Source organism: Equus przewalskii, chromosome 6 (genome assembly GCF_037783145.1).
Source record: "Equus przewalskii isolate Varuska chromosome 6, EquPr2, whole genome shotgun sequence".
Lineage (NCBI taxonomy): Eukaryota > Metazoa > Chordata > Mammalia > Perissodactyla > Equidae > Equus > Equus przewalskii.
In genome coordinates, this window is record NC_091836.1 from 66,814,281 (window position 1) to 66,828,429 (window position 14,149).

Sequence of the window (14,149 nt, forward strand, 5' to 3'; positions counted from 1 at the left end):
TTTTCTACAATAATCTCTGCTTTACTTTTTCTCACATTTGTTAAAGACACAAAGACCGCCAAATTAAGATAATATACAAGGGTAGAAAGAAGTTTCTTCCTGTTGTTTATCCATTCGTTTCATCCTCCTTATCATTTCTGTCTACCTTCTTTTTGTCAGAAGTTTTATAGATGGTATTGTGAATTATGTACCATTATGATGGTACTGTGAATAAAAACATGAATTCTGTTTTCTCCCATCTTGATGCAGGTGAATTAACTTTTGTAAGCTGAACAACAGGATATTTTTATGCCATTGCCCCCAGGGGGTCCTTTCTCTCACAAGCCCAGTCTCATTTTGCTTTAAAAATGATAGGCTTTATTGCACTTCTCAGTGAAGTGGGCTTCTGTGGCTTAGCATAGCTTTATGAATTATGTTTTTCAGCTCTGTTTTGACCCAGTTAGCATGGTCTTGCGGACTTTGTTCTGTTCTCTTTTTTTAAAACTAGTGATTGGCATCATTTTATTTTATTGTATATATAACCTTCTCCCTTAAAAATGTCCTGGGATTTTTCTAAACATTTTAATCAGTCATGTGTACTTGTTGAATCAAATGCTATTTTAAACATTGATTATTGCCAGCAAGATAGGATAGAATGTGTTTTTGGCAAGACTTTGAGTTTCTCTGATGTGCTTTGCTTCACAGATGTTATGCTCATCTTCAGTTCAGTGGATGCTGAGGCACCTCTTTATTTAATTCACCAGAAGGAACATTTTAGTGCTCACTTACTATGTGGCCCCTTATCAGCTCTCATAGCACAGTATCCATGAGGTAACATGCAAGTGATAAATGACGATGGAAAGGTGTTACAACTGATACTTATCTGTTTTCCTCTTTCAGAAACTACTGTGTGAAAAATTAGAGGAACAGTTGCAGGATTTAGATGTTGCCTTAAAGAAGAAGGAGCGGGCTGAACGCAGGTATTGCGACACGTGTTAATGTTTTACTTGGGAGCTTGACGGCAGAATTTTCTTGGAGTACAGATTAATGCCTTTATCTAAAGTGGGGATTGGCAAACTGACCTGTGAGCCAAATCCAGCCTGCTCTTTGTTTTTGTATTGTCTGCTCACTAAGAATGGTTTCTTCATTTTTAAATGACTGAAAAAAAATCGTATTTCATGACACATGAAAACCATGTATTCGCATTTCATTGTCCATAACTAAAGTTTCACTGGAACGTAGCCATGCTCGTGTGTTTATATATTGTCTAACAGGTGCTTTTGCACTATAGCAGCAGAGTTGAGTAGTTGCAACAGAATCCTTATGACCCGCCAAGCCTAATTTATTATCTGTCCTTTTACAGGAAAAGTTTGCCAACCCCTGATCTAAAATATTTATCAGAACCCTCTCTGAATAAATATTGGCCCAAATATTATGGAACTAAGCATGTAGTGAGTACAAGAAAACTATACAAACTGGTCTGTGGTTTAGCTCCCCGGGTCATGTCTTTGGGTGGGCAGAATTAACACTGGTGAGATAAAGAGCATTTAAAGGCTGACCTCTGTCCTACTGGCTCTAAGAGATGCCTCCCTTTTCAATATGCCACTCTGGTGTGGTCTAAAGCAGTTGGAGGAGGTAAGACTGGAGTTGAACCTAAACTTTAAAAGGGGGCTCAAAATCAAGACAGTAAGTTTATGTTTATATTATTTGTGCCTTATTTGATTAATCTATTGCTAAATGTTCATTCCAACCTGCTGTGTACCAAACCAAAAGGATGAGTAAGACATAGCTCTCACTTACATGGAGCTCACCTGTCAGAAAACAGACATATAAGCCAGTGATACAATAAAGGAGACAAATCGAGGTGTGATAAGAGCAATACAAGAACATTGTGAAGGGGCATTTTAGTTCTCCTAGGGGTTGGGGTTATAATGGAAGTCCTTGGAAGATAACTTGGGGTTACACAAGTGGACATGCAGAGAAAGAATATTTTAGGCAAAGTGCACAAATGAAAGCAAAGACAAAGTGTAAAAGTGAGAGTAGGAAAGTGGTAAGGGATGAAGCTGTAAAAGCAGGTTGAGGCCAAATTGTGAACAGCCTTGCATACCTGGTTAGGGAATTTGAATTATTCTCTATAGGCAGTGGGAGAGCCATCAAAGGAGGGATACGCATAATCAGATTTTTATTTCAGAAAAAAATATCCTAGCAACAATAAGAAGAAGGAATTAGAGTTGAGGCTGTTGCAATAGAGTCTGTGAGAGCTGATGAGGCCTGAACTAGGGCACTCGTTGAGATAATAAAGTTGAGAGGTTGGAGAGAATTTTCAGAGGATTAATCAGGGACTTGGTGCCCATTTGTACATAGTATGAGAAAATCTAAGCAGTCTCTCCTGATTGGTCTTTTTACTTTCCTTTGCTGCTCCTTTAACTTTCACCAGCTGTCAGATAGTCTTCCCCTGAAAATTTAGCTTGACTTAAGGCAGTCAGTTCCTTCTATCATCTACTGACTTCACTCTGTGCAAAGGTGAACCTTAAAAATGGGTTAAGCCTCCAAATTCTGTTGTTTTCTTTACTATTCGGTTTGAACTCTCTGGCTAGTAATGGATTCTACTTAGTTTAAAGGCAAACTTAATCTCTAAAGTTGAGTAGGAGATAAAAATACTTAGTTTTTTAAAATCGATTGTCTAAATACCTTTGTATTTACAAACTCTGATAGTCCTATATAAAATTATTAGGACTATTTTGATCTGCCAAGTTGCTCCTGTTTTTCTTTTTGACACTGGAAAACATCCAACTAAGGATGCTACAAATGAAATCAGAACTAACTATTAGATTTTCCTTTGCCTGTCTTTCTGAAATCTGCCTGCCCTTCTGAGAAAAGAGCAGTGTTCTCATGTTCTGAAGCTGATCTGACGCAGCACTGTGTGTCTGCTTGTTCTTTGGAGGCCTTTGATGCTTAGACTTTTTATATGTGGAAAGGCTGATAAAAATTTTTTGACTATTGCCTCACATGCTTTAGGATATGCTGCTGCAATTAAGAAATATTTTAAATTTTAGAAATTTATGTTAAAATGTGCCACAACATTTGTTCACACTGCTGGTCTCCCATTTAGTAGTTCATTTGATTTCTCTTCTATTCTTGACAATGCTCTTTACCTACATGTCATCCTTTAAGAGGACATCTGTAGTTGTGGCTTTAGATCATACACTAAATCTTATATGAGATTGAATCACAGGAAGAAGAACAGAGTTATCATTATAGGGGGACAAATCTGGCACAAGACCAATTAAACTGAAATGTAGCTGCTATTTGTTAATTCTTCCCAGTAATCTGGTTAACAAAGCTTTGATTATTTATAGCTCCTGTTATACGTGTATATGCATGAATCTTAGGAGCTCTAAACAGCAAAATATATATGTTTCTAAAATAAATAATATATTAACTGTAAATTCCAGGTGGTTTCATCTGCTTTTAAAAGTGAGCATTTTTATTCATCCTTTTTTAAATCTGTGAAATAATTTCTCTAGCACTCATCCTGACAGGTTAGAGCCTTGCTTACTCTGTCATAGAACATGAGCATTTTTCCCCTTGTGCATTTATTCAACATTTAACCAACATTTGCAATGTAATCAGCATTAAGTCTGTTTTGTGGTCTCTACCTTTAAAGGCTCTACAGTATGGTGGAAAAGTAGGATGTGTCATTGAGTAATTAGTGACTAGCCAGCAACTATCTACAGAGCTGGAGCTGTGATGCTCTGTGAAATCTGATATTTCAGAAGTCCGTCCAACTGATTTGTAAACATCACTTCCAGAACGTGGTGCCAGAAATTATTTGGGAATTCAAATAGCTCTGTACTTCCAGAATACTATTACAAGTGCTTTGCTAGCAGAGAGTTGGATTTAATCAGGGTTGGAATTTTCCAGGTAATATAACAGAGGGAAGGAGAGAAAGAGACAAGGAATTTGAAAGTGTATGCAAAGGAATATTTATAATGATGGACCGTGGAGTCTAAGCCAGGTAAGGGGGAAAGTAAGGATATGAAGGGAGTGATGGACAGTAAAAAGAGGGTAGGGTCAATGGATAGAGGTCCCACCGGAGTCAGAGAATTGTTGAAATCAGTGTACCAGAGGGAGTGAGCTGGAAAGTGAGCCGGTAGAAGTCAGAGAATAGGATGCCTGAAATTGAACTTTTAGAAGGGGTGTGGTTATTGGTAATGATAAGGCCTGGGCCCAATATGCTCATTGAGCTAAGTGGTAAGATGGAATGGAAGATGTATCTTTCCATAACATTACTGAGCAAGAGAACGCTGTGATGAGAAATCCTACCTACCTTCAAGATTCTACTCACATGTTAGCATCTATTTAAAGCCTTCCTAAATTTCTCAGCTCTTCAGACAAAATCTGTTCCTTTTTCATGTCTCCATTATACCTGTTCATTATGGACTACAGTCAGTTGTTAAATAATTGTGAGGGCAAAAACCATGTCTTATTTACTTTTGGATTCCCAAGCCTGATACAAATCATGATCTAATATGGTGAACATGACTAAGTGTTTTTTCAACTAAGTTGAGGAGAAAAATACAAGTGAAAGCAGAGATTTTGAGATATTGAAAGAGGAAACTGATATCACAATAAATTTAGTTAGTGTAAGGACAGACATGTCAAACATATTTAATAAGAGCTCGTGTTCTGAGTTATCAATGAAGCCTTCCCTTTTAATTTTAGCTAGTACTGTTCTTGCTTTTCCTAGTTTATAGTTCATTAACTATACTGTTTTTTAAATCAGGTTTTGATTAAAATATCTATCATTTTCTTACATGCCAGTTATTTAATAGCTTCATAACCTGTCTCTAAAAAGACCATAGGATTCTTGTTTATTAGTAGGGTCAAGGGTTTATGGGGCAGTAAAGGCTGCATTCTAAAGGACCCCAGGTACTGGATGATTAATGTCCTTCTGTAACGGACATCACAAGTTAAGGGAGGAAGAGTGGTTAATATTTCCATTCAGTTCAACATACATGCACTTGGTGAATTGAGTTAACCTTGGGAGAACCAGAGAAAGCACATGTTGTATATAGCAATTTGTTCTGTTAAATTTATTGAATTAAAATCAACAAAGGTTTATTTCTTTGAAATGAACCTGTGGAGCTGTCATTAGTGTTCTAAATCCACGTTTCCTGGAGAAGTCTTAACTGGCTCTAAAGATATCTTTGTTGTAGCACTCTAGAGTACAGAGCCGTATGGCTGCATTGCTTTTTTCCTTCTCTGCAAACAAGAAGTGAATGGTCTTAGTATCATTCACTGAGTCCTTGATATGATTCTGTTATGTAGAGTTCTTCTTTTTTATAGTGATATTTATTACCATGAGATTATAACTGTGTATACACATATACAATATTACTATGTGTAATAACAAAGATCTAGTTTGTCCACCCATAGTGGCTTTCCATCTAATCACTTTATCAGTGAGTCTCAGCATGACTGTTCATGAAGTTTGTCTATTTCAGTTACAGGTTTTATTTTAACGGTATAAGTCGCTTGTAAAGCTACAGTTTTCATACTTTTAGAGAGTTTTGTGCCTTCCACAGATAGTCATACTCTAAGTTTTACAGATGGTAGCTAACATGTCTGTGACCTAGCCTCTGCTATTACCATGAAAGTGCGATTTTAGTATTGTCTGTGTTAGTGTTTTCATAACAATTTTATTTTTAGCAAATCTTATCTTGTTTGTGTGCTTGTTTGTTTTTCACTTAAAGGAAAGAACGCTTGGTGTATGTGGGTATCAGTATTGAAAACATCATTCCGCCACAAGTAAGTTTTTCGTTTGTAGTATTTTTAAAGAGGAGACTGGCGTAATTGTTTTAAAATTTAGCCCACTTTATGTAATGTCAGTAGTTTTAAATATATAGTATACCAATCTTATTAAAAATGAAAATTTAGGACCTTAAATCACCCATAATCCCTCGTGATTGAAATTACTGTGTGTGTGAAGCCCCCAAATATAATATCACATTCAAACCACATTTATAGCTCACCCCTATGGGGTTTCTGTTCTTTTTTTTTTTTTTTTACGCTAAATTGGGTAATTTGTTTTTAGCTTCTTTATGTAAAGTGACTAAAGAATAGAGAGATTCTGTTTGTAATTTTCTGCTTTGGTGGTTATCAGAAACTTCAATTTGTGTTCTTACAGTTTGGTTTCTTTGATGGGATATCACTGTTTTGCATTTAGTAGTCTAATTTATAAGTAAAAAGGATACCCAAGAGTGAAAGTACATGTAACATGATTTGCGTTTGAAATGAAGAATTTTTTTTTTTACTTAAGGTTATGATAGTTTACAACGTTGTGAAATTTCAGTTGTATGTTATTGTTGGTCAGTCATGTTGTAGATGCACCCCTTCACCCTTTGTGCCCTCCCCCCACCCCCTCTTTCCCCTGGTAACCACTATTCTGTTCTCTTTGTCTACATGTTTAACTTCCACTTATGAGTGGAGTCATACACAGATTATCTTTCTCTATCTGGCTTATTTCACTTAACATAATACCCTCAAGGTCCATCCATGTTGTGAATGAGACGAGTTTATTCTTTTTTAGGGCTGAGTAACATTCCATTGTGTATATATACCATATCTGAAATGAAGAAATTTTTTTAGTTTCATTTGGGCTTAATTAAATCACATGGTCAAGTAACCTGCCTTGGTTAGTTATTTTCCTTCAGCATTATGCACCTTTGTTTTCCAAATCCGTTAGTTCACTTATTCAGCATATCTATTAAATATATGTGTTAAATTTACTTACTTGTTGAAATATTTATCAGTGGAAAAACTTCATCATGATTGTTTTTAAAGAGGTAATTATAAACTCACAGAAACTTGAGAATTTTAATACAGAAGTGTTTGATCCTCTGATCACCAATATTCTTTTTAATTTCTATACTTAATGTTGCCATCGTTGTTCAATTTTAGAAGGATCATCTCACTTTTCAAACCTTTCACATGGGCTGCCTAGATGGACATTAGAAACCTATTAGTTCCCAGGAATTTTGTTCTGTTGTAATAATCTATATATTTTTCATATTTTTAAACCAGGAGCCAGATTTTTCTGAAGATCATGAAGAAAAGAAAAAAGATTCAAAAAAATCAAAAGCAAACTTGCTTGAAAGGAGGTCAACAAGAACACGGAAATGTATAAGTTATAGGTATGAAATATGTGGAAATGTTTACAATGAAAGAGTGTAAATGTTTTTTTAAATGACACGACACAACCCACAAGTGTATGCTTTTCCCATCACAGTGATTATTAGCAGTCGTATATATTTATCTTACCTACTGTCTTTAGAATCACAGAATTTTAGAGCAGCCAACATGATCTTTTCCAAATGTAAATTTGCTTATATCATTTTCTTCTGCTTGACAAACTGTCAGTTTTCTATAATTCTTGGGATAAGGATCGATGCCTTTAACGAGGCCCACAAGGCGCTGTGTTGTCGACCTTGTGCTGAGCTTTTCAGCTCCGTGTCGCCACATTTTCCTCTCAAAGCATTAGCCACGCTGTCTTCTTTTGGTCCCTTTGCACATACTGTTTACTCTGCTTAGAATTTCCCACCCAATTTTACCTTGTCACCCATTTCTTAATCAAATCCCTCTATTGTATGCCTTCATAGCAACCAATTCTTCTCCTTGAAAGCACTTATCATAATTATAATGATTGTGATTTTAATTATTTGATTAATATTTTTCTCCCCCACTAGACTATTAGCAAGAAGGTAAGGACCATGTCTGTTTTATGTGTCCTTCTGTCCTTTACAGCAGGCATAGTGCTGGCAGATAGTAAGTGTTCCATAAATGCCTATTGAAAGAATCAGTAAATACAATCTAGTTTACCATCTGCCGTCAGAAATACCAGAGAGAGAGAGAGATTTTTCCATGGTCACCCTGTTAGTAGCTAAACCTAGACTAAAACCTTATCTTCTGATTGTTTGTTAGTCCAGTGTTCTTTCCACTAAACCACTCTGTCTCACTCAAATAATGAATTTATTTTAATTGCTTTAGATCATTGTTTGATCTGTGGTCTACTTAGACAACACGAAAACAGTCTTGTAACTTGATAACTGGAGATGAAAAACAAAGTCGATTTTATAGAACTTTGAGCTTGCTTCTTGTTTATAAACTTTTCATCAGTGATCAAGGGAGAGTTCCCCATGTGTAGTTTGCTGCTATTATTATTGTTAAAACTTAATAAAATGCAGTAAGATCAGTAAGAGTAAAATCCTTAATATATGTGGCAATAGTATCCATCATATTCTTTTTTTAAAAAAAACTTTGAAAATTAAAAAGTGCTATTTTATATAAAATCATTATAGCCAATTCCATCAAAGCCTGCTGATGGAAGGTGCAGGTGTAAACTCAGTTCTGCTGTATCCCAACATGTGCTTTCCTAAAAGTAGCCCTGCTATGCAAAATCACACAATAGAAACCTATGGATTGTGGGAAATACTGAGTTAGGGCTACACACTCAAAAACTTCATAAGTGACACATTCTTTTAAAAAAGATAGGAATCTAATAAAAATGATAGTACTATTTGACATGTTAAATAGTTAAGAAATAACGTAAGTACTACAATAAATACGACATTCTATGTTGAAAAAAGCCCTGAAGGTTGCCTGTGGAAGTGATTGTGAGGAGGGCTGCCGTTTGTAAATTATTTTATGGTGGTAGAAGGACGGTTATTTGAAATCAGCCAGAAGCTTGTAACACCAGATGCAGATGGCTTTAGCTTATAATAAACACACCTGATGAGCTGAGGTAGCCGGTAGGTGTTTGAGGTGTGTGCGTTTTGTGTATTCCTATACAGCTAGGCACAATTTTCTGCATTTACCTAGGGTTTCTCACAATTGAAATTACTTATAAGAAAGTATGAAATATACGTTATGCTTGACTTATTTCCTAATATATCAGTCATGTTGAAAGAACTTTGCATTTATGTTAATGAGCTTTGTAGCAGAACTGTATTGTCTTTCAGTCCTGATGTAATTGGAGTTATTATTAGCATTTCATCTTGGATATATACCCAGAAGTGGGATTGCTAGGTGATATGGTCGTTCTATTTTTGTTTTTTTGAGGAACTTCCATGCTGTTTTCTGTGGCGGCTGTGCCATTTTACATTCCCACCAGCAGTGTATAGGGTTTCTGGGTTCTCCACATCCTCACCAACGCTTGTTGGCTTTTGTATTTTTGATGGTGGCCATCCTAGCAGATGTGAGGCGATATCTCATGATTTTGACTTGCATTTCCCTGTTGGTTGGTGATGCTGAGTATCTTTTCATATGCTTTTGGGCATTTGTATGTCTCATCACTTTTTCTTTATTATTTTTGCTTCTTTTGCTTTTTAAAGAAATTTACCTGAGATGAATTAATAGAGTCCTTCAAATGCTTTCTCTAATTTTTTTAAGTTTTACTCTTCATATTTAAGCTCTAAATACACCTAGAATTTACTTTGTACGTGGGCTGAAATTGGACTGTTGTGAATGTAAAATGTAAAGATACTTAATAATGTATCAACACAGAAAAAGGACCCCCCAAAAAAGGATTTCATCACTACTCTCATTTAATAATTGTTTATCAGATTCTTATTGCTCCCAACAGAGAGGATGACATCAAAGTTGACTAGAGGGAGCATTGTCCTCACCGCGCCACTCATTAGCCATGTATCTTTAAGTGGGCCGTCTCCCTAGGTCTTGGTTGCCGTGCCTGTGATGGTGGATTAACCCAGATGAATGCCTTCAGCTCTGCAATTATGTAACAGTAATATAGGAACTTATGATAAACTGTGTTTTTTAGCATAGAGGTATGGTGTGATTCATTTATTTATACCCTACCTAGTGTTGCAAAAGGATTTAAGGAAGGAATGTAATCTTAGTGTAAGGAGCAACTTGTTAAGCATAACACCAAACACAGAAACAATAATGGAAAGGATATTTGATTACATAAAAATTTAGAAAAACACAGACAAAGCATCTACAAAAGAAAGTGCTTGCAAAGGAATTTTGCAAAGGATGGCTTATGAATTTAAAAAATTACAGGGATTATAGTTTTTTTCATGGTGGAAATACATTAGTTTTTTCACATGATGTCTGCAAAAGCTGTAGCATATCTTCAGACATTAACATTGCTAAACTTGAGGATAAAGCCATTTTTGTTAGGGAATCAACTACTTAAGGAAAATTAAGTTTTCATTTATTTTAGAGACTAGAACTAGACAAGGTGACTTTGTTTGTTTGTTTATTTGGGAGGGGGCCTGACTAGAGGTGCGATGGGCAGACATTCATAGTGGTAGCAGGGCAAGATGTCAATTTTCCTTTCTCAGAACTTAAAAAAAAAATAAGCAAAGTTTAAAGGGGGAATACACTTTGAATAGAAATAATTGCAACATATGACAATGAGGTTAGAATCTTTAATACATAAAAAGCTGTTACAAATCAGTAAGAAAAGAACACAGTGGCTGATAAAATGGGCGAAGGACACAAATGGGTACTTGTAAAATAAAAAGTAAAGTGACTAATAAACATGAAAATAATGTTTGGCTTTACTCAGTAATCAAATTAAAATTAAAAGGACAAGAAAATAATGTTTTTAGAATAAGATATTGAGGAAGGATAGAGTTTAGATGAAATTTAAATGAAGCAAATGAAGAGTAAGGCTGAAAGCAAAGCAGAGCTCTGTAAAGGGGTCACTGTCAGATCTGGAAGCATAGTGCACAGGGAGTCCTGTTTCCTTGAAAACAATGACGTTAAAGAAGATGTGTGGAGTGTTGTGTCCAACCCCCATGCAGAACTCTCCATCTGTGATGTAGAGCAAGGCTGATTTGTGGTGAAAGTGACTTAGCTCCTCCAGGCAAGAGTGAGGTGTTTCATTCTTACTGATAGAATTTCCTATGTCCAAAGGTTCTGATGGTCTCTGTTTTTAGAAAACAAAGCTTCTCAGTGAGTAAGAAAATAGTAGTCACTCAAAGAAATAGGTTGTTATGCCCCTTTACGGCTGCATCATGTCCTTGGGAGAAATACTGTTTTCTTTTAACTTCGCATCTAGCATTATCTGTATCTGTTATTCTAGCCTGGCGAATGGCTGCACAGATTTTTACTTAGAACTTATCTTCAGGAAAAGCTAAGGTAGAGCTCTAGGAATTTTTTCATAGCATTGTTTATAATTTTGAAAAAATTGGAAGTAAGACTTTTAACTAAATTATGATACACCCGTAAGATGCGTCACTATACAGCCATTAAAAGGTATGTTGTAGAAGAAGAGTTCTTGACCTGAAACTTCTGAATCCTCTGAAATTATTTACAAGATGTTATGTTTGTGTAAGTATATGTATGTTTTCCTACAGAGGAAGTCCATAGCTATAATGAGTTTCTCAGCTCAAAGGCAAAATATTTGGCTGTTAGTCCTAACTCTGTTGTTAATCCTCTGTGTGGCTTTAATCCAGAGCTGTCCAGCAGAACATACTGTGGTTATGGAAATGTTCCATTTCTTTGCTATCCAGTATGGTAGCCAGTAGTCGTATTTGGCTGTTGAGCACTTGAGCTACTGAGGAAGAGAATTTTTCATTTTAATTAATTTAAATATAAATAGCCACACATGGCTAGTAATTACCATATTTAGCATAGGTTTAGACAAGTCACTTTATCCTTTTGGTCACCTCAACTCTAAAATGAGAGGAATTTTCTATGTAAAGAAATCTTAGGAATCATCTAGTCTTGGCCCTTTAAACTGTGAGAAACAACCCTTGTGAGAAAAAGTACATGTACCTAGTTCTAGAATTCTGACTGTCTGTGTATGAATTTCACTAATAATAACAATATAATCTTCAGTAACAATAATATAGTCCTCACACTTAGTATTATTTCCAGAACACTAATTTTGTTCCACTTGCTTTGCCATGTGATTTGTGTAATTAGGGGGTGGCAAACTGTGGCCTGTGGCCCAAATCCAGCTCACTGCCGGTTTCTGCATCACCCATGACCTAGGGGTGGTTTCTGCATTTATGGTTGAAAAAAAGAACCAAAAGAGGAAAGTTACATGAAATTCCAATCACAGAGTCCATAAATACAGTTACATTGGAACATGGCCACAGTGATTGTCTTGTATTATCTGTGGCCGCTTTTGCACCACAAGGGCTATGTTGAGTAGTTAGAACAGAGACTGTACAGTCACAAAGCCTAGAATATTTACTATCTGGCCCTTTAGAAAAATATTTACTGGTGCTTGGTATAGGTGATCTTTGAAAATGGAAAACAACAATTTATGAATTAGATACTGATTTATAAAACCTTATTTTAATAAAAGAAATTGAGGTTAACAGGAGCAAGGTGATATAGTCCAAGTGACACAGTCCCAAAGTGGCGGAGAGCAGTTTTATGTTGAGACCTTTCTTACCTCAGAGGCAGCCCTTCCAACCGGATGCCAGGACAGGCCGTAATGTGACTGTTGTCTCTATTTTAGATTCGATGAGTTTGATGAAGCAATTGATGAAGCTATCGAAGATGATATCAAAGAAGCTGATGGAGGAGGTATATGTTTATCATTCTCTCTTCTTCCTGTACTCGGCCAATATGTTAGCTAAAATGCCCTGATTCGAGCCGTGAGCATATTTTCTTTTCCCCAGTGTGTATCACAATCACTACTGATGTTAACTGTCTGATATTCAAAGTAATTGGTGGACACAGAGTCAATGGATAGACTCAGATCTTACTAATTATTTTTAAAGTAGTTTCATTTTATGATCTAATATAAAATGTAAATATTCCTTCAGCGATTAAAAAAAGTTATTTCTGCCTCCAAGTGAAACTTTCCCATTGTCTTTTTATTTTTAGATCACTACTGCTACAAAGTCTCAAAAATTATGGGTAATCAGAATCTAAATGATTGCTTTAAATTAACCTTTTAAAAATCAGTTTATTAATTTCATAGTCTTTAATAGTTGACATTAAAGTGGAAGAATTTGAAGGTAATTAAAGAGCTATATAGTGAATTACCAGTGTGCCAGTAAGGAGCATTGTGGTTTCCATTTAGTTATGAAAACTCTGGAAAGGATTAATAATAAGTAGGCTGTTTGTAGTGGAACTGAAAAAGTCACTAGCTTTTCCAGAGATGTGTGCCTTATTTACATCTTTGCTGCTGAATTCTCACTTTTTCTGTCCTATAAACTCAGTTTGTTTTTTTTAAATGGATTGACCTCTTTCTAAAGCCATGTCTAAAAGACAACTTTCAAGAAGAGATTCTTGAGTGACTGCTAATAGGTATGAGGTTTCTTTTCGGGGTGATGAAAATTTTCTGGAATTAGTGGTGATGGTTGCACAACTTTGTGACTATACTAAAAACTCTGAGTTATACACTATAAAAGGGTGAATAGGGGCCGGTCCGGTGGCACAGCGGTTAAGTTCACACGTTCCGCTTGGGTGGCCCAGGGTTCGCCGGTTCGGATCCCGGGTGTGGACATGGCACCACCTGGTAAGCCATGCTATGGCAGGCGTCCCACATATAAAAAGTAGAGGAAGATGGGCACAGATGTTAGCTCAGGGCCAGTCTTCCTCAGCAAAAAGAGGAAGACTGGCAGTAGTTAGCTGAGGGCTAATCTTCCTCAAAAAAAAAAAACCTAAATAAAAGGGTGAATATTATGGTATGTGAATTATATCAAAAAACTTTTTATAAGTTCTCTACATGGTGAACTTCTATTTAGGACAGATGAATGCAGAAACTCTTGATGAGAACGCTGTCAGCAGAAGTTGTGAAAATACCGCATGTTGGTAGGAAGAAAATAAAGAAATCAAATGAAGAGCTGTTAAGCACGAATAAGACTAGTCTTTAGATATTAAAGAAAAGCTTTTAATAAATGTACAGTTGTCTCTCTCTCTTCTTCCCTCCCTCTCTTCCCTGAACTCAGGAGTTGGCCGAGGAAAAGATATCTCCACCATCACAGGTCACCGTGGGAAAGACATCTCTACTATTTTGGATGAAGAAAGAAAAGAAAATAAACGACCCCAAAGGGCAGCTGCTGCTCGCCGGAAGAAACGCCGGCGACTAAATGATCTGGACAGTGACAGCAACCTGGATGAAGAAGAGAGTGAGGATGAATTCAAGATCAGCGATGGGTGCGTAGTCTGCAGTAGACCC

The 14,149-nt window shown here is 36.2% G+C and overlaps 1 protein-coding gene across 3 annotated transcripts in view; it reads left to right on the forward strand.

Annotated features, from left to right (window-relative positions):
* Positions 1-14,149, forward strand: part of RSF1 (remodeling and spacing factor 1) — a 146,008-nt gene that overhangs the window by 117,283 nt on the left and 14,576 nt on the right. For all 3 annotated transcript variants that reach the window (XM_008524529.2, XM_008524530.2, XM_070625791.1), the window contains 5 exons: positions 880-959; positions 5,736-5,790; positions 7,066-7,175; positions 12,479-12,546; positions 13,920-14,127. In XM_008524529.2, coding sequence (XP_008522751.2) covers positions 880-959; positions 5,736-5,790; positions 7,066-7,175; positions 12,479-12,546; positions 13,920-14,127 — 521 coding nt within the window. The remainder of the gene's footprint in view (positions 1-879; positions 960-5,735; positions 5,791-7,065; positions 7,176-12,478; positions 12,547-13,919; positions 14,128-14,149) is intronic.